Here is a 21,559-nt window from a genome sequence, read left to right on the forward strand (position 1 = left end):
TGAAAAAAAAAATCTATATAAAAATGCCCCTGACATTTCCGTGGCCACAGAAGAAAATAGATATGCAAGCATACTTTAGAAAATGGACTGCCTGTAAGTATGCTTCCTAATTTGATAAATTAATCTGACTACAGCACTTTTTTATACATATAATTCAAAATTGTCTTCTGTCAAATGAAGTAAGTTAATGAAATACCAATATTAATAATTTTCTTTACAGTAAGTAGCAGATACAGGGCATACAGTTGACCACTGTAATCCACTGTACTGCTCTTTGATAGCTGTGAGCTTGAGTTACATACTGACACAGGTCAGTCTTTTTTTTTAAACTAATATAAGTAGTTATGATAATAACGAAGGCTAACGCTTCTTTTAAGAGTTGTGTGTAATAATCAATGTAAGTTGTATCTATACAAGACGAAAATTCCAGATTTATATCAACACCTTGTTTCTTAAAACTTTCCCACAGCAGCTTGCATGCAGCTCACCTGTCCACGGCAAATCAACTTATGAAACAATGAACCATGCTGGTTACAAAGGCCCTGACGACTGTTTCCTACCAAGCATATGTCACTGTTTGGCCTTACTTGCCTCTACATGGCTTATAATGTGTAACAAGACCATGGGCTCGGCTTCTCTTTTACACTTTCTCAAAATAGCTGGTTTCATCCCCTATTAGCTCATTAAACTATTCATCCTTATTAAGCAGGCAATTTCCTGACCTGTTGGCAACAGAGAAGGCTGAGAGAATGTGGAATATAAAATGAAGTGAATTGATTAAGATGGGAGACCAGTTTGAAGAGTGTGGGTAAATGGCAAAGTGTGAGGAACATGTAGAAACTAATTCTACTGAAATCATAGGTGAGAGTCTGAACAAATGCAGTAATTAAGTGGTCTATATATCTATTAGGACTCAAGAGGTTGCAGACAACTTACTCTGCTCCCATTGTTGTTTTCTAGTATTTGACCAAAACTAACCTTAAACTGACCTCCTTCTATGTCAGGCAAAAAATGAGAGGACTGAAAATTGATGTAAAGCAACGAGAGAATCAGACAAAGTCAACTCATTTTTGTATTAACTGTACGAGCTAGCTATGAGCTCACACAAATTCCCCCACACCAAGTAATCCTAGGTAATCATTTAATGGCTTACATTTAGTCCACATTATCCTAGTAGTATTATCATTTTTAAAAATAACTTTGAACATGTCTGATCTTTGCTGTACTGGGTGGTTAAAGAGTGAGAATACAGACAGTTTTGAAAAGTATTATTCTTATGTTTCTATCCTTCCATTATTGATGCAGTCTATACTGTAACTGTGTTCACTGTGGATATGCTCACAAATTAGCAATTAGTTAAAACAAGGCAGGCTCCAGACTATCTGTGTATTACACTTCCAAGATAGACAAGACCTCTAATTTCCATGTAGTATGTCGCTTGTAATTAAGTAATCAAAGCATCACAGTAAAACATAGTAGAGTTTCAATGACCTGTCTCATCCAATAGGAGGAAGTAAATTGTTGCAGAGGACAACAGAGGTTTTACTGGATGTAAAACTACATTTGCAGCCTACTTTATTACAAACCTCCACATCAACTTCTTGCATTTAGAGAGAAAGGACTAGAGTGCACCTTGCAGTCAGGACAGCAAGGACTGGTTTTGTAATAAGTGGTAGAAGCTCTAGCAGTTAGGAAATTGGCCACTGTGTGAGTCTCTTTAAATCTTCGTTCACTCGGACCTCGTATTATTCTTCATAGCCATACAAAATTTAATAAATACGGACTCTCTTTATTCGTCCCCCATGCTCCCTTAAACAGTCCCTGTTTGTCACTGTGCACTTACCTGTCTAAGCTTTCAGTCTTGTACAGAATTCTGCTGTATTCATCCAGCAGAGAGGCATGTGTTTGTAGAATAATGACATTGTAGACGACCACCGCTGTTAACATAATAATCATCTTCAGCTCGTAGTTTATCCTCAGGAAAACTGAGCAAGAAATCAGGCCCAGGATGCAGCTGTAAATTAAATACTAGACAGAAAAATAGACAGATGAATGATTGATTTTAAAGCCAGAAAACAAAGACAATAATGAGTTTAGAAGGAGACTTATAATGATGTTTGTCTTCACTTACTGGAAGGTAGTATTTGCCGGTGAAGGTGATTAGTTGCCCATTTGGGTACAAAAGTGTTTCATTGGACGAATTGTAAACAGGAACTAAAGGCAACACATTGTCTTCCAAAAAGAACTAGAAGAAAAACAAAGAAACTCAAGGTTCGTGTAATGAGAAGTTCTAAAAATATATATTAATTTTAATACACTCAAAACAAATCACAGAATTCACACAACAGAAGTAATAAACACACTTTCTCTGTCTGCTTGCTTTTTGTTGCTTTGCACATCAGCATGTGAAAAGATGGACTAGTCTGCATTAGACTTGCAGGAGGAAAATAGAATCTTGTTAGATAAGAGGGCAATAGTGACAACCATTCAATAATGTCCTTTAAAGTGAACCTGCAGGATAAGATGAGGATTGGCTGCCCCACTGAGCAAAGCCAAGCTAATTTGGTTCATCCGCCCTGAGCGACTGACCCGCGTCAGTCGCAAAACACGATTATAATCTTTGGAATCGATTTGTGTGAAGGTCTAAACCAGGGTCTTTACACCGTGCTTTATCACGCAGCTTCTTCTGAAGCCTCAGGCTACTATTCCACCTTTATCTGGGCCTTTGTATATTTTTTTTTCTTTTTCTCTACAGGAATAAACCTCAACCAGATAAATCTGAACATTAATAGAGAGAAGCAAAATAACAATAAAAATGTTATATACAATATTTTCTTATCACAACATGCACACGGTGTTGGCACTTTTAAGCAATGCAGGGAAACTGCAATCTTTGTTTGATAGAACCAACTGACAGGTTCATGGCAAAAGAGAACAATACCATCACCATATTTTCTGTAGCTGATTGTGTGGTGAAATAGCCAATATGCTTGCATGGAAAGCATACTCATAAATACAATATTAAAATGTTTGTGCCTTTGCAGCTTCTAACTATGATGAAAGAGTCATATTTACGACTGTGGCAATGCATCATCTTTTACTGCAAGAAAAATTGTTTTTTATTAAGAAAACTCAGTGAGACAGCAGTATTAATGTAAGATTGTTTAAAGAATATAACTATACTATGCAAATACCATGAGCATCCATGGTACCTTTCATTAATGTCACTAGTGGCGGATTTATATACTTATACCAACATCTTGCATTCCACTACATTCTAAATAGATTGCAGTTACAAATAACAGGAGTGTATTCTAAAGGACTGTGGTATTGCGTTCCTTATGAGGCCTAACAGATGTTACCCCTCCCGTAGTGCAGTACCTGCACATAAAAGCTTACCATGTTGAAGACTGCCATTATTAGTATTAGAGCTGTGGTTGTCATGGTGAGAGTGATGCGGGGCCATGGCTTGTTGGCAATAATGACTGATGACCTCAGCAGCCACATCCAAGAAGTGGAGGCGCTTTTACTGCAGTGCTGCAGGCACAAATATGCACAACAACACAAAAACACAAGAATGTATGAATCTGCAAGAGGACTTGAGAGCTGAGAAAGAAGGTTGGAGATGTCACACGCAGAAGAAGCAGAATAAACACAGCTAATTAAAACGAGTAAAACTCACACATATGCACATGAACAGACACGTGCACACGACTAAATTCATTATTTTTTCATAAGTAAAAACAATAACTGCAAAATAAATCAAGCTCTGCACAGCAAGTTGGCACATTGAAGCATCTATTAGTGATTAACTCCTAATTGCCACAACAGTGACAACAGACAGAGACACCGTGTGCAATCAATGGCACGTTACATTATATTTCCAAATACTTGCAATCACTACAAGTGATTCTGTCAGGTGTAAAATTCTGTAAGAAGCCAGTGAATACAGTTCTTAACACACTCTGATTTGACTACAATAACAATTTTCATGAGGACTTTTGTTAGAAACAAAGCAGAATGCAAAGTGGGTATCAATGAGTTGCCGCCTCCTGTTTCACTTGGTAAACCTTATTGTTTAATTACTGCACAATATAGCCAATGCAATTTTAATATGTTAATATACTGTTTATTACGGAGTGTTTATTAATGCAAGTATCTTCTTCTGAAAATGCCAGCAAGGTCAGTTGCCATCAACTGGTTTTCCCCTTTGCAGCACTGCCCTCAGCGCAATGTACTTTATGTATCTGTTTTATATTAGTTTTTTGACTTTGTATGGCTGCTACCTTGGCCAGGTGTCCCTTGTAAAAGAGATTTCTAATCTCAGTGTGACTTCCTGGTTAATAAAGGTAAATAAGTTGAGTTAAAAAAGAAAGAAAGAAAAAAAGTTCCTCAACACAACTATATTTGAACATTCTAAGGTACCACTAGCATTCCCTCTCCTAAAAAGTGACAAAGTTTCTTTGTAGGTCCATACCTGTATTTCGTAACAGGGCTTGGAAAATGTGTACTAAGAAACACTAGGGCAAGTGAAAATTCAACTGATCGGCTGGTTACAGCTGTCACACTTTCAAATACTTACAAATCAGGAGAAAAAAAATGTGTTTGAAAGAGTAGTAATTGAATTTCAAATCTTACCATCTTCAGTGATCAAATCCAACAAGCACCACATGGCTAATAATGACATATGCAGTCCTTATTAATTAATTAATTAATTAATTCATTCATTCATTCATTCATTAATAAGATTTGAGTCACACTGGGTAGCTGGCATGTAATACAGATAGACAGCTCACCTTAAAATGCTGTATTTGAGATAAGGGAATCATTTTGTTGCTGAGTTCTTCTTGTCACATGAGATTGAGATAAAAGGACTCAATCTGCTTAATTGTGGAGTCAAAGTTTTTTTTATATATAATTTAAAAGGAAAGAATAACAAGTTGCTTCTGAAATATTACACACAAGCTTCTAGAATATGCTTTTATGTGTCTGCAAATTCCACAAAGAGGAGATAATACACAACACAACATGAACTAAAGCAAAGACCCAGTAATGTCAAACAGCATTGACAAATGGCAGCAGGAGGCTTCTTTGCTTATCTATTAAGTGTTGTGTTTTGTTTTTGAGTCTTGGGCAACATCCACAGAGAGCAGAATAAAGAGCAAAGCAGCAGATTCTCACTTGCAGAGAATTAAAGATCAGTAGAATGGGTTGTGTATGCCTCCGGCTTATGGAATTTTATAGCACCTTTAATGTTTTAGTAGTCATTTCTTTTCTCTTCATTCTCTTTTCCTTCTCTGGCCTTGCATTTATTTTTACTAAACAGAGAGAATCACAAAAGACAGCTGGAATTGTGTTTGAAGTCCTAGACTATCTTCCAGTGGATAGATGCGACTGCAGTGACAGTATCTACAAAAAAGACTGCTCTTCCAAAAGACATATAAAAGCATGGTTAGCAATATGACTGTTGAGACTATTTTAAGGAGACGAACCCTCAGTAATTGTTATATATATTATCAAAAATGAATCCAATCTTTTGTTCTAGGTTATTTGTATAGTTATCTGTTTGTATGGTGCTGAAACAAATGATGCCTCTACAGAGATTAAGATCCACAGCACTGGTGTGCACAGAGCCTCTGAGTTACAGTTTAAGGACCAATTTCTGTCCTGAGGTCACACCAGAGTGGCACTTGTGTTAACCTGAGGGTCACTTAATGGACTGTTAAGCTGACCAGAGGGACGCTTGGATCACTCGTGTGCCTATGGTATGACATTAGGATTAACATTAAGGGCAGAAGAGCTTTATTAGAGTGGACCTATTAAATAAAGGTTTAAATATAAAAAAGACACCACTGCCAAAATGACGTATGCAGCAATTTACGAAAACACACTGCTCACCAGGAAGTGTCCAATGAAACATATGAAGAGGATCAAGGAAAGAATAAGAAAAGCCATTCCGAAGGATATCCCCAAAACAGCTGTCCTATAAAAAACAACAACAACAACAACAAAAAACACAAATATGAGTAAGTCATGTGCAACAACGGTACAGTGACATGAATAAAAATTTTGCTTAGTAATGCACTGAATATTGCATCAGAACATGGTAACAGTTTTATTCCTAGTATGGATTCATCAAAAAGCTCACATACTTTGGCAGGACGAGAATCTGCACAATAAAGATGCAGAAAAAGATCAAACAGGCGCAGGTGATGTAGTATTTGAAGGCCGGCAAGGTTGTTGCTCTGTACTAAAGATATAAAAAGAAAGGTTAGGCACCAACATAAGGCTTTTAAAACTGATATTCAAGCTGCTTCAAAAGCTTCTCAACTGCACACTCAGACATCACGAGTCTCTGCTCTTTACAAGTGTAGGCAAAAGAGTAAGCAGTAAAAAAAATATGTTCTTTTGCAATATGTCCTGTAATTCTCTACAGTGGGGTGAATAATGACAGTTTACTTTTGCAGCCTCTTACCTCCTTTTCTAAGGATTTGTTATGAAAGAACAGCGATATTCTCTGAATGTCCTCGGACTTGAGCCACTGTCTGGAAGCATAAAGACATTGTTGTAGACCAGATAAAAAGGAGAATACAGGCACTATTACAAATATATAAACATAGAAAAAAAAGTTGATGAAAGTTTATGCACTTATTCAGAAGGTTAAACTAGGATAAGAAGAGGTAGAAACTCTATAAATTCTACTGTAATAAAAGAGTATCTTATTTAAAAGTAGTTCTAACATTGCTGTGTTCAATTAGCTGCATTATTAGAATACAGCATCTCAGTAGTATTAATATCGTTGGGGTACATATTCTCCTTTTTTACCAAATACATCAAAATGAGTAATCTAAGTTTGAAAAATTCTTCTTACTTTTGTGCATTTATCCCATCAAAGGTCCTGATCATCCTCTCATTGAGCTCCTCCTCAAACCGTTTCTTTTGAGACTTTGTCCTTTAATGAGTAACAAATAGTAAAAGAGGAAGAATATCTTTTAAGTTCACATAGCATTAGTCACACACATCAAAGCCCCTGGCTAAAATCTAGTCTTATTAAGCATCTTATCGCCCGTCTCTGTAATGTAGACTGAAGAGGATAATCCTGTCAAAGAAAATTGTCCTGAAGCTGTAAAATGAGCAGCTTGCCTTTCTGATCTCCTCCGGAAGTGATACTGCCCCATCGGCACATCCTAAAGATGGAGCGAAAGGAGACGGTTAGCAGATGAACTTCCCATCACCTAAATGATAACATATGTGTAGAAAATAATTACTCACAGCAGTGTTGATCTTCCCATTCTCATTAGTCATGCTGTCTCTGTGGTGCAGGTTGGCAAAGGGCTTGGCTGCTCCCCACGACTCCAGGTAGCGGGTCATCCTGACTGAGGCTCTCATCTTTGCTCCGTCCAGAGTGTGTCTGGGTCGGTAATGATGCTGTGGGCTCCGACGCTCGACCTGGACAGACATGGCTATAGTAACTTTTTTTTTGCATTTCCTTTAATGTCCAATCTTTCCTTTACTGAATGTAACATTTGCACCTTTGGGTTGATGACCAGATAGGTGATGACTCCATGCTCCTTTAGGTAGGGATCTCTCTCTTGTCCATCCCCTTCTTCCACCTTATAGGCACTGTTCAAGTGCTCCAGAGTCACTGAGGTGATGTGGACTCGCCTAGTAATGAACAGTTAATTACTGTATTAATATTAATTGAATAACAACAGTAGATCTGGTTGGAATGTGATGGTAGCCATTTGGGGCACAACCCTGGGTATAAAATTTCATTTGTACGGCCTGTGAGTCAAATAATTACTGTCAGGAGTCAACATATTTGTGAATCAAAAATTCTAATGTGCAAGCTGGAACAGTTTGGCAGTGCACCAGTTGCTGTCCAACAGATGGGATGGCATTCAAAGCTGGGTGAACATTGGTCAGTTTTGTCTGGCAATAATTCTAATAAAGTTTCTTTCAAAGAAAATGTGTGTCCCCAGTGTTTGCAAAAAGGGAAAAACAGTGTTACTTTATGCAATTCTGAAGCTGAAATTGCAGAGCTGGCTTTGATGGTTATTTCATTTCAGTTTAATGGGTACACTTGTCTTACTGGACATTTATTTATGTATTTTATATTCTTCTTGTTGACAGTATGTGGCATTTGATTGTCTTAACTATTACGGTAAGAAATGTGGCCATAGCAAAGCTATCACATAGATTTCCTGTACTTCTGATTTTTTTTATTTTTCACTCACCCTGGCACACCTCCTGCCTCCATATGATTGGCCAGCGTGACATCATGTGACCAAACATCATACTGCCATTTCTGAAGTCCAATAACCCCACACAGGACATTCCCAGAATGCACGCCAACACGCATGTTGATGTCGACCCCTGTGGCGTCTCGCACCTTCCTGTCATGAACCAAATATGAGATGATGTTAATGTTGAGCAACAGAAAAATCATGACTCATACCATCTATTTTATAAGAAAACAATAGCAAACGCTTCACCCTCTAAACTAAGTAAATAAGATGGAAACCTGCCACAGCAATTACACTTTAAGGCCCTTTATTTGTCAGAGTAAACTGAGTCTGTTACCGCATGTGATCATTCTTACTTCCAATTTCTAAATATTGCATTATTCTGATCATTGGCAAAAGATGCAAAAGGTCTACTCAAAAATAGTACTACAATGAGACGTCTACTAACAGAGAAGCATGGATTTTAAACATCATTTCATTCTTTAGCAGCGCTGTTAAGAAACTGGTACTTACTTGATGGCCTCACACATGTCCAGACCCATTTTCACGCAGTTTTTAGCATGGTTTGTCAGCGACTCTGGCAGGCCGGACACACAGTAGTAACAGTCACCAAGGATTTTGATCCTCATACATTCATTTTCCTGCATACAAAAAGGTGGAACATAGGCTCTGATACACAGGGTCAGGTAAAGGTGCTATTGACAGAAAGTACAAGCAGATTTCAAAAACTGGATTTCATTTATTTTAATCACATTTTGAGGGAAAAACTACCCCTTTTTACATTCAACATGCCATATGGGCTTGACTGTGTTATGCTCTATTCATTCATGAATGTTGGCAAGTGGAAAAACGTTAGTCTTTATTTTCTACAAGTGGTTTACCCATGAATGGTTAATATCAATGAAAACCTTAGTAAAGAAATAAGCTCTTGCTCTTTGACTACGAGAGGCATACATCAAAGCCTGACACAGCACGTTTGCCTTTTAGTATTTGTTCAGACATCTGCTGCAAAAACTGTAGAATAAATAACAAATATTGATATTGGAACACTGTTTTCCAATTCCTCTTCATAAAAGTGGAAAGTTTTACCTCAGCTCACCTAAAATCTAACTTTAAGGAATGTACATGTGAGCAGGATGTGTGACATTAAAACTAGTTTGGGAGGCAATCAAGGTCCAATAATTAGGTGTGATGAGGAAACTTGGAGGCTGCATTGCACTGAGAATTAACTCTCAGTGTTGTGTTTATAGATTAGATCCTGTATTTTTTTAATGTGCCAGAGGCACAGACAGAATTTTTTAAATGTACATTCAGGTACGTGAACCCATTTATTTCTATCATGTGTATATATATGTGTATATATATATTATATGTGTGTGTGTGTGTGTGTGTGTACAGTCAAGTCTGAAATGATCCATACCCCTGGCAAATTTTGACTTAAAGTTACTTTTATTATTTTATTTTAATTTATTTAACCTTTATTTAACCAGGCAAAGACATTAAGAACAAGATTCTTATTTACAATGCCGGCCTGGCAAGTGCCATAGGAACCTGTAGGGCAAGTGTGGGAGGGGAACACAAATAAAAATTATTCAACCAGCAAGCTTTTTTTTTAAAATTTTGATTGGAAATGACACAGGCTTAGCTCAAAAGATATTAAGACGATGTACAAGAGGCATCATTGTGGGGGGAAAAAAGCTACAAATTCTCCCAGTCTATCGGAAAAACTAAGGTTCCATACCATTCCAAAGTGTCCAAGCTGTTCTAAAGCATCCTAATTACCCGGATTCATTTGGAACAGCTGTTTTAATCAACTCAACAAGTGAAAAACAGCAGCTCTCTGTAGTTGATAAGTGGACAGTCGTGGCTAAGACAAAGGAGCTCACTGAGGACCTGCGGCTGCTCATTGTGGATGCTCACAAGTCAAGAAAGGGCTATAAGGCCATATCTAAATGTTTTCAAGTTCCAGTGGCTACAGTATAAAGTAAAAGTGACACCTGTCCTGGCCAGGAGGATACTGAGAGAGGGGAAAAAGAATCCAAGGATCACCACCAAGGCCATCCTGGAGAATCTGGGCCCTGCTGGTGGCAACACTGCACACTGCTGAGTTTCACGGACACAGACCAAGGAGGACGCCACTACTCCAAATAAGGCACACAAAAGCCCACTTGGTGTTTGCAAATGCTCGTCTGGACAAAGAAGAAGACTTCTGGTCTTCTGTTTTATGGTCAGATGAAACAAAGCTGGAATTGTTTGGCCACAATGATGTAGCCTTCATTTGGTGTGAAAAAGGAGAAGCCTTCAACCCCAAGAACAACATCCCCCACTGTCAAACATGGTAGTAGGAACCTAATGCTTCAGGGGTGTTTTTCAGCCAATGGACTAGGAAACCTAATCACAATGAACAGCACCATGAAAAAAGAGCAATACATCAAGATTCTCAACAACAACATCAGGCAGTCCGCAGAGAAACTTGGCCTTGGGCACCACTGGACATATCAGCACGACAACACAGCAAAATTGCTGAAGAAATGGTTAGAGGACAAAAACATAAACGTTTTGGAGTGGCCCAGCCAGAGTCCTGACTTGAATCCAATTAAGAATCTATGGAGGGAGCTAAAGGTCAGAGTGATGGCAAGAAGACCCTCCAACCTGAAAGAGTTGGAGGATGAATTGGCAAAAATACCAGTGGAGACATGCAAAAAGCTGGTCAGCCATTATAGGAAGTGTTTGATTGCTGTAATAGCCAATACAGTCTTTTCTAATGATTATTGAGAAGGGTATGAATATTTTTGGACATGCAACTTCATTATCTTTTGAGATAAGCCTGTGTCATTTCCAATCAAAAAAAAAAAAAACCTTGCAGGTTGAATTAAAAGTAACTTTAAGTCTAAATTTGCTAGGGGTAGGGCTAGCAGCAGAATATTATAAGATATTTTATATAACATGCCTAGAGAGAATGTTTAAGCATGTGGGGTGGATTTTACCCTTGACAAGATGTCACACGGAGTGAGACATACATTACATTCCCAAAATCTTTGGACATTTTCAAGTTTTCCACATTTTGTTTTGTTTCAGACTGATCTTAAACGGATTAGTTTCAATATTTTCTTGTGAATCTACACACAAGTATTAAGACCCTTTGTGTGACACTTGCAACTAGACTCTGGAGCATCCTTCTTCAATTACTGGTCCTTGAGATGCTTGTACAACTTGATTGATGTTAACCTTTTCCTAATTGAATTCATTAAACACAATTAGAAAAAGGCACAGCTCTGTCTATATAAGGTCTCCCAGCTGATGGCGAATGTCATAGGGAAAAACCAAGCCATGAGCCCAAGAGAATTATAGACCTGCAAGACTGAATTGTTTTGAGGCACAGATGTGGGAGATGTGGTCACCCAGCCATACTTAGCAATCAGGGATGAAGGGCTTCGGTCAGACAGGTAATAAAGAATCCACTATAAATAAGATCCAGTGTTTCTTTCTGGACCTTAAAGAAGGACAACCATTAGAGTAGTACTCCACCAATCAGCATTTATGGTGTGGTAAGATGGAAGCCACACTAAAATAAAAGACACATGACAGCCCACTGGGAGTTGCCAAAGGGCACCTGAGCGGCTTTCAGACTATGACAAGCAAAACCCTGTGGTCTGATAAAACCAATGTTGAACATTTTGTTCACAATGGCATGTGTGGAGAAAACCAGGGACCGAGCGTCACCTTATTATTACCATCCTTACAGTCAAACACAATGGGAGCATCATGCTGTGGGAACATTTTTCTGAACTTTGAAATTAGTTAGGATAGAAGGACAGACCGATGCAGAAAAATCTGGAGAGATCATAAGAAAAAAACGTTTCCGGAATTCTCAGGATCACAGCCTTGGATGAAGTTTTATGTTTCAACGACACACTGACCCAAAGCTAAGCACAGAAGTGGCTTAAGTAAATATTAAATATCTGTAAAAGTCCTGGAGTGGCCACACCAGAGTCCGAACCCGAACCTGTGTACCACTACATCCCACCCATCCTGGTTGAGTTTGATTAATTCTGCCAAGAAGAATGGAAGAAACTTCCAAAATAAAGGTGTGCACAGCATGGCTGTCATTACTGTCAAAGGTGCTTTAACCAAGCATTTAGTTACAGTGTGAATACTTGTGAGTCTTTCTTTTTTTTTTTGAGACACTCCAAAAATCTGTTTCTGTTGTGTCAATATGAAGTATTGTGTGTAGACTGATGGCACAAAAATAAATTAATATAAAGATGAGTCTGAAACAAAACAAAATGTGTAAAACCTGGAAGGGTCTGGAAACGTTCTGAGTGCGCTGCAGCTTACAGTTTAGCTAAGATATGAGTTCTATTAGCTAGTATCCAGTGAAGAAGCATAAAGCATGTCACTGGTTAGGGTGTACTCTTTAGTGACAAGAACCCAATAATAAAATGCTTACCTTGGCAATTTGATCAAATTTGCCAAACAGCTCATTCAGCATGTGCACAAGCTCTCCAGGTGAGCAGTCACTGGCCAGTCGTGTGAATCCTACTATATCAGCATAAAGTATACTAGAGATGGGAAAAAAAAACAAGTATACTATAGTATCACAGTTTTAGACACTTTACAGGGAATACAGATGTTTTCAATATCATTACTATACATTTTTGCTGCTATATATGTAAATGTTTATGTATACACATTCAGCACCTGTACAGAACTACTTAGTTATATAAGCAGTAAATCTGAATAAATATTACATGCCTGACATTAGTGTGTCTCTGGACATAGAGGTTGTGAAAATTGTTTGTGTTCTCAATCTGACCAAAGTTTGGACCCTTCAGTCTCTGGATGATCTCAGCTTTCATCACACGGGCAATATGAGCTGGCAGCAGAGACAACAGGAGACGCTCCTAATGGCAGAAACACAAAGAAGTAAGTACTAGTACAGGGATGGTTTGGAAAATCAGGTAAAAAGAAGTCAACAGTTACATTTCAAAACTATCTCCATCTGTAAAAAGTATCCCAAGAGTTCAGGTCATTTTTGTAATGTATAATTAACAACCAAGTGAATGTGTGTGATAAAGTTCTTGTTCCATTACTAGTTTAATTACAGCATTACATATACCACACAGCATATGTGAAAACATGCACAACAATTAATTAAGCTGCTGTAGCTTTAGGGAATACAGTGCTCTCATAGGACCTTACTGTGTCATTTCCTCACGGTCTAGATTTTAGCAACAAAACATCTATAAGATCCAAAGCTTTATTTATATCATCAAATGACAATCACCAGAACCCTCGTCTTGTCAATGAAAACCTTTCAAATTTTCAGCAGATGGATGGATGGATATTTAATTGCATTCAGTCAATGTAATTTTGGAGTATGGACCTTTCAAGACAAAAGAAGACAAAAAAAAAACATCACAATTATGTCATCAGCCTCCATTAAAGTTTCAAGTGCTGAGTGAAAGTCAATTCAATACTAGCAATACCAAGAAACAATCAGTGTTACAGTGTCTAACATTTCTTTGCCAGCCAGTCGAAGTCAAATCCAGTCCTTATTCTTGTTTAGTATCTTTCTTATTGACTGGTAGCTTAACAACGTGTCTGTCTTATTTATTTGGTTTTTTCTTCTAACACTCCTGTAGGTTATTTTCTTTAATGTTATACGACCTGCCCAACACTTGGCAAGCAGCTCTTCTTCGGATGAGAAGTTCTAAATGGAGGAAATTGTTAATTAAGCCAATGCCACCTCCGACTTGACGACCACTGATCATCACTGCTGGTGCTCACAGGATCTTTGTTAAAGAGAGGTTCACGGTGGTGCAAAAAAAAAAAAAAAAAAAAAAACGCTGCCAGAGATTTGGGTTTATGATGAATTCGCATAATCCCGTTTGGACCACTCAAACCGAAAATGTATGCACTCGCTGTACTGCAGAGCACTTTGGATAAAAGCATGCAGCAAACAGCATATATTATGAGAGCACTGAGCGCCCGAGAGAAATGTGTCTGTGCACAGTTACTACCATCTGTCACAGGCAGCAGCAGCACTCCGGGGCTACTGCGAAACACTCCACCCAAGACATTTTCATCTTCACTCGTGGCAGTTCTAACAACACTAGCTGAATTCACCATGGGGAAAAGCCATGCTCCACCCTGAAGCCTCAGCTTCCACAACAGCAGTTGGATTCACCCTCGTCTGACTCAACAGCTCTGCAAAAGCTATGACTACAGCAGCTGTAACAAGACACTGGCTACATCCGAGATTCTCACATCATTACGCCTTTGTCAACAACTTGCTAATATCTTGCTGGTTGAAAGTGGCACCACCAAATTGGAAGTTCCAAGTTTACATAAAGCATGTAGAAAAAACCCAAAGAGACATGCATACAGAGTTGTGGGTTGGCTGCACATCATGAACAGCAGAACTTGCTGTTGTAGTGGATGGAACAAATACACACACTAAAGTAAAACTTGATGGCTGTACAGATGGCGCTGAGCATAATAGACAGTCCATAGGGTGTACCAGCACTAATTAGCTGTATGTGGAAATATAGTTGTAGATATTCTTCCATCCACTATTATTTTTTAACAGAAAAAAATCAGCAGTCAGAGAAAAAGTTTTAACACTGATAATTTAACACATGAAGCAGGCTCACTCACACAATAACTGATTATCTAAAATGCAAACCTGACACAGATCCTGTTGAGTTGTGTTCAAAAATAAGTTGTACACATACACATAAGGGTAAATCCTGCAAATACACCAAGAACTTCAACAGTATGTGTTTGCACAGTTAATATTTATTACTAATAAGGGTACAGCACGGATATATGACACATACATGTATAATGATGAAACAAAAGAAATCCTTAACGTGCAGATTGTTGTAGTGAGGTTTTCTTCTGTGAAAAAACTGTACTACTCAAGCGCAGCACTAACAGGATGCTAAAACTCCAAACAAACAAATACTCTAAATGTGCAACAAAAATCATTTTCATTCTAATAAAGCCCCAACATTTTGCAATTTAATGTACTAAACTGTATGAGTAAATCCAACATGCAAAAATGTCTGGAGCTAATGTTGGAACTGGAAAATCTATTACTGTAATCACAATCACTATCATCACACCAGCATTACTACAGGCACTCTGGTAATGAAGAGTTATTGACCACTTTACCTGCTGTCTCTTCTCAAATTCCAGTTTAATTGGAGACTTGATGCAGTTGCATGTGTCCTGATAAGTTTGTTTAAGTGCCAACTCCATCAGATGCTTGTGGTACGCCCCAGCCATGTTGCCACACAGGAAAATAATAATATTGGCCAAAATCTGTACAGGAGCAGAGAACAAACAAAACTAGTATTATACACATATCAGGCAAAAGTAATTATCAAACATGCAGAATATTTGAAACAGAATCCAAGCTATTTGTTGGAGGGATATCAACATAAATTAAACAGGCAATATCATAAAAAGCCATTTTATCCCCAGTGGTTCCAATTTAAGTAAACTGTGTACTTTAAGCCAATTATCAGGCCATAAAACAACTGCTCTCTCATGCGCAATACAAAACCAGGGTATGCTGTTATCACTAAGCCCTGCAGAGGGAATGGGTTCATGTGAAATGGATCTAAGACTTAAGAAAAACTGCTTGTGTCAAAAATACAACAGAATCATTTCCTCAAGGGGACTGATCCCTGGAGACTGAGATCCTGCAGTGACATCAACACGCAGCAACACACTGTATTTATGACAAAGTGGCATATAAATACACAGCTTTTATTCTCTTATAAGTCAGTTTTTCAAGACCAATCGTACTACATCTTAGTAATAAATCCAAATGAGTTCATTAAAATAACATTTTGATCTCATGTTTGACATGTTAAGATGGGCACTGGATAACACTATGAACTGGTATCACATCTAACGGAAACAATAGTCCATTTATTTCTGAGACAATATCCTCCCTAATTGCTAATATTGACATATCTCAACAAGATAGCACTATCTCATGATTTCTTCTATGGTTGTGTTAGCTATTAAATTAATATTGTTTGTATGAAAACTATGTGTAGCCCTGGGATAGACTGATGGACCCTAGTGAGGATTAAGCGGCGTGTAGATAATGGATGGGTGGATGGATGGGTGGATGGATGGATGGATGGATGAAAACTAACCCAACAATCAGCATTAATACATACTTATGTCAGTCTGCCTTTTCTGTCTGTCATCCTGTGGCAGTTTTTAAGATGTGATCATAACTGCAACATCTCAGTATAGTGACTAAAGCACATATGCGGCTGTGGCTCAGGTGGTAGAGCGGGTTTGTCCTCCAATTGCAAGGTTGGCGGTTCAATCCCCCGCCCCTCCACAGTTGAAGTGCCTTGGGCAAGACACTAAACTCGAAGTTGCTCCCAATGGCAGGCAGCACCTTGCATGGCAGCTCTGTCATTGGTGTATGAATGTGTGTGTGAATGAGAAACACATTGTAAAGCACTTTGGATTAAAGTGCTATATAAATGAAGCATCCAACTCAGTTTTCAAATAGACTGCCAGTGTTCATGCAGAAAAGAGAATCCTAGTGTCACTTTAAGGTCTGCCGTATGTCTTTTATCTTTCAGGATTTCTAGGTTGCGGTGAGGTGTCTGAATCTCTACTGTCACACAGACACCAAAAAAATTTCAACTGAATGTATTGCATAAAACCTACTAGAGATATTCTTGGTGACCAGAGGATGAATCCTGATGATTTTGGTGATCCCCTGACATTTCATGCAACCAACACATCATCATTTTTTGACAGCATAACTCAAAACCAAATGAAACCACATTGTAAGCATGATTTTTAATCCAAGGTATAACTCTCACATATCATCTGAGACATGTTCTTTGCTGTTCTCCCACATGAGTGCATATTGTATATGATGACGAGTAATGCTGAGTCTGAAAAGAAAACTGTACAAAGGGTCATCATGTTTGATAGTGGTAGCGTGCCATGTTCTCAGACATAAACGTCAGGCCTGAGTCAACCTCTGCTGCCCCACTAGTTTAATGATCTAGACTGTAAGAAAAGATGTTAAATTTTTCTACCAATAATTTTTTGTTTTTTTGATGTGCAACATTTCTGTGTATTTTTAGACATTCGTTGAAATCACCAGGCTCTAAAATAACAACAACAACAACAACAACAACAACAATAATAATCCTTATGCTTTGTTCAGTGGTTTTCCACAATGAAAAGACTCTGTAAATAAAATAAAATTTAAAAAAAGAAGGCAAAAAGACAATCATAACAATGACTCCAATTGTACTGTGTTCTTTTTTTCAGTCAATAAAAGCAGACAACAAACCAGCAAAGTGTTATGTTAAATACTACACACAAGGATAAGTGCTTATTCCAGGCTATGTTCTTCTTGACTATAGAGTGCAAATTGCCATCTGCGGGACGTGTTGGCTATTTTGTTTATTTTCATTTCAAAAGTGCCCTTTATTTCTCACACATCTCATGCATAACTCATGGCAGCACCATACAGGAAGCTCCATTAGGGGAACAATTATGCTCGGATGTGGCCCAGTGATGACAGATGAATGCATAAAGACCCCGGAGCCCTGATAACCTTGACTTTGATTTTTTTTTTTTTTTCAACTTTAAAGCAAATGGACTATTTAACGCGTCTCTCCCATTGCAGTTTAAAATTATTTTCAGCCACTCCCTCACTCTTTATATACAGTCCCATTCCAATTGCCTGCCTTATCTCATTCTCACCAATTTTCCTTTCACTTCCAGTCTTTGTCTTTTTGTCCTTTCTCCCCGGCATAATGGTGACCTTATTGTCACACTGACCATTGCTCTCTCTTTCCTGACAAAACTGTGCCCAATAGATTTACATCACAGCACCAACACAATTCCGTGACCTTTGCAGAAAGAGCAAACATTTTATTTCAGTAACAATACTCAGACAGAGCAAAGGACTAAAGTACAAAACTGCCTGCGTCATGTTTTTTGTCAGCTCGCAGATATTTACGGCACCTTCTGCCAGTAAACAAGGGTAGTTGTAAACAGCACTGAAAGACTTTTTTTTTTTTAAGCAAACAAAAAAACCCAAACCTACTAGATCTCTGGTTTATATTGTACCACAATTTGCTTTTCTATTCTAAAGCAGAAAACTAGACAAACTGCAGACACAAACACACAATATAGCATAAAGTGCTGATAAAAAGTATTGACCCCCTTGGAAGCTTTCCCCTTTTATTGTTTTTGCAACATTAAAGTATGGTCAATTTAATGAGTTTTTTTGTTTGTTTGTTTGCTTGTTTTTTTAAATAATCATTTGCAAAAGACAGACTCTTTCTTGCGAAAATGAAAACAGATTTCTAGAAAGTACTGCTATTAAAAATATAAAACTTAAAATAAGTAATTGCGCAAGTATTCACCTCCTTCAACTCGGTATTTAGTAGATGCAGCTTTGGCAGCAGTTACAGCACTGACCTTGTGTGGAAGGTCTCAATCAGCCTTGCATAAACGGATATTGCAATTTCATTCCCTTCTTCTTTGCAAAACTGTCATGCGTGAACAGCCTTTTTCAAATCTAGCCACAAATACTCAGTTGGCTTGAGGTCTAAGCTCTGACTCCTCCAGAACATTCACCGTCTTGTCTTTAAACCTTTCTATGTAGCTTTGGTTGTTTCATTGTCTTGCTGGAAAACAAATCTTCTCCCAAGTCATAGATTCCATCAGGTTGTCCTCTAGGATTTCTCCATATCTAAGAATCTGGGTATCTCTGCAGCTGAAGCTTTCAGCTTGTTTAGAGGAGTCATAGCTGTCTTGGTGGCCTCCCTCGCTAGTCCCTTTCTTGTACAGTCGCTCAGTTTTTGAGGATGGCTCGTACTAGACAGATTTATGCATGTGCCATATTCCTTCCATTTAATATCCTTTTCATACAGTTGCTTGGAGTGTTCTTTTGTCTTAATTTCGAGTTGACCACAAGTCAATGCTAAGAAGCAGGAGACAAAGAGAAAACTTACAATGAGGGTAAGTATCTTTCTATAGGCACTGTGTGTAACTATGCTAATACTTTCTGCTTTTAAATCTTGAATAAAAACACAATCTCAACTCTCTTGTAACCAGGGCCTAGAACATGCAGTACCTATAAAACAAGTCACAACCAATAATGAACATACAGTATATACACAGTATCCCTACTGATAAAGCTGTTCTATATAGCAGGTGAACATGTTAAACACTTATCTAAATCTACCCAACTCTCCTTTATATTTGACAAAAGCAAACATCAGCGGCAGACACCAAGTACACGAGTGTGGTCTGCTGGCTGGGTTTATGTTCACATCTATTCAGTGTATCTGGGACAGACGTCCCTCTTGATGTCCACTGAATTTATTATCTCTTCTATGCACATTTCCTAACAGTGAAAGAAGACACAAAACTGGAGGGTTCTTTTTCAAAATTAAAAGGCAGAACAAGCCTGGCTTTGTTCGTGGTCATCTATTTTCAATAAAAAAGACTGACAAAAAAATTGAAACTTTGTGCTGCAAAATAGTGTTCAGAGCACAGGGTTCAGAGACGTACATTGAATTACTGAAAGCAGGCACAAAAGGATAGACTGGGGCTTTCTATAAAGAGCTTTATTAAAGGGTTTTCAGGAGTCCATATATAGTATAAAATATTTTACTATTTAAATATAAATAATGCTAAACCATCAATATATGGATTTCCATATGGAACCTATTCAGCTACCCATTCATTCTCTCTCTATTCAGCTGGATAGAACAAAGTCGCTCCACTAGAGTATCCAAAACATCGGAATTTCTTAAAACCTTTGTGTGATGTAAGATGTAAATGACTTCTTGAGGAAGGTAGGTTTGGAGATAATAGGTTTTGGAGTCTAAAATGTGTGGACTAAAATCTTGTTTTTCTTTCAAGGCAAAGTCAGTAAAGTTTTTTTTGTTGTTTCCTACGGACCAACAAAAATTCTTTCTACCATATGTTACACATAAATACAAAGATGGATAGACTTATTCTTTTTTTAGACTACACATCTGCAGTTTGATATTTTACCATGTGTTCAACAGATTACATTCAGTTAAACATGGGTGCTACTCCATTAGCTGACATCTGTTGGACAAGACACTGACAGCCTCTAGATAATCCCAAAGGTCAGATGTGTGAATAGGCTGGCTGTGCATCATTCGTACCTTGCTGGTACCCAATTACAGATAGCAGCAGGGTTAGGTATGAATGACCTCTCAAGGGCTTTGAGCCCTGCTGATGGATTCTGGGATTATTTAAATCGGAGAGCTTAGCCCTGTGATGGCTATTCTTGCTGTTGTCTTACTACTATGTGTAGAGGAATACGACTAACATCAGTGAGCATCCAAACCTTCTTTTAATAACCAGTTATGACAGATATCAACAGATGTGGTTCACAGAAATGACCTTAAAACACAAATAAGCACCAGTAATTTAACATCATAGAAATATACCCCATATTTAAAGAGAGACTGTGGGAAACCAAAACCCTGTGTGACAAAAAATGTGGTTTCCAATAGGGTTAAGTGATGCCTACCAAATTGGCATATGACTCCACTTTGTAACAAATAAATAACTGAGTAATATATTCAGCTTCAACAATTCCTGCACCTTGGACTGCTTCTCATCACAGACCAACGTTAAGTCCTTGTTCCGCTCTGCAGCTTTCGTTGCACATGATCCAGTTCTTGCCCTGCTGTGGGTTCTAATTGAAAAGCAGAACAAGGACTTTGGTCACCTGCTGTGTGATTGTGAGGATTATCACACTTGCTTAACATTGTGATGACTGCCAGCTATCGGTGATGAACAACAGCATCAACCCAACACTTGCGATAACCTCTGCCTTCCTAGAATTAGTCTCTGGAGACTGTGAAAGTGTTTGCAGTTTGTAATCTGTAAAGCAGTTTCCAAATAGATTATAGTGCCAATGCTTTTCTACATGAAGGAGTGCCACCTACAGCCGTGTGGCTCAGTGGTGTTTTTAATGGACGACAATGGAGCTTTATCACGCAGAAGAATACGCTAGATCACCCTTTAGACAGTCAATAATTAGTAGGATGAATTGTTTGTTTCTGTCTTTTCATTGGATTTCCAAAAAAGTCATCTTTCAGGAAAAAAAATCCTGTCAATAAAAAGCATAATGTTGACAAATTAGACCATTAACCAAATGACCAGTGCTGCTGTCAATGACACCTAAACAAAGCTACGATATAGTAGGAACATGTTAGTAAGTGAAAGACAAAATTGTTAAGGCCAAAGTGAACAAA

At 38.1% G+C, this 21,559-nt stretch overlaps 1 protein-coding gene across 1 annotated transcript in view; it reads right to left on the reverse strand.

Moving 5' to 3' along the window:
- The window catches only part of adcy2a (adenylate cyclase 2a), a 68,798-nt gene that overhangs the window by 15,556 nt on the left and 31,683 nt on the right, over positions 1-21,559 (reverse strand). Inside the window, exons 4-18 of the mRNA XM_008294880.1 lie at positions 15,426-15,575; positions 13,002-13,150; positions 12,697-12,808; positions 8,760-8,887; positions 8,238-8,396; positions 7,533-7,665; positions 7,273-7,449; positions 7,144-7,187; positions 6,872-6,952; positions 6,476-6,545; positions 6,153-6,250; positions 5,899-5,983; positions 3,400-3,537; positions 2,132-2,245; positions 1,844-2,028 (exon numbers count right to left, since the gene is read on the reverse strand). Coding sequence (XP_008293102.1) covers positions 1,844-2,028; positions 2,132-2,245; positions 3,400-3,537; positions 5,899-5,983; positions 6,153-6,250; positions 6,476-6,545; positions 6,872-6,952; positions 7,144-7,187; positions 7,273-7,449; positions 7,533-7,665; positions 8,238-8,396; positions 8,760-8,887; positions 12,697-12,808; positions 13,002-13,150; positions 15,426-15,575 — 1,823 coding nt within the window. The remainder of the gene's footprint in view (positions 1-1,843; positions 2,029-2,131; positions 2,246-3,399; positions 3,538-5,898; positions 5,984-6,152; positions 6,251-6,475; positions 6,546-6,871; positions 6,953-7,143; positions 7,188-7,272; positions 7,450-7,532; positions 7,666-8,237; positions 8,397-8,759; positions 8,888-12,696; positions 12,809-13,001; positions 13,151-15,425; positions 15,576-21,559) is intronic.

This window comes from Stegastes partitus, unplaced genomic scaffold (genome assembly GCF_000690725.1).
Source record: "Stegastes partitus isolate 25-593 unplaced genomic scaffold, Stegastes_partitus-1.0.2 Scaffold1004, whole genome shotgun sequence".
In the NCBI taxonomy this organism is placed as follows: Eukaryota; Metazoa; Chordata; class Actinopteri; family Pomacentridae; genus Stegastes; species Stegastes partitus.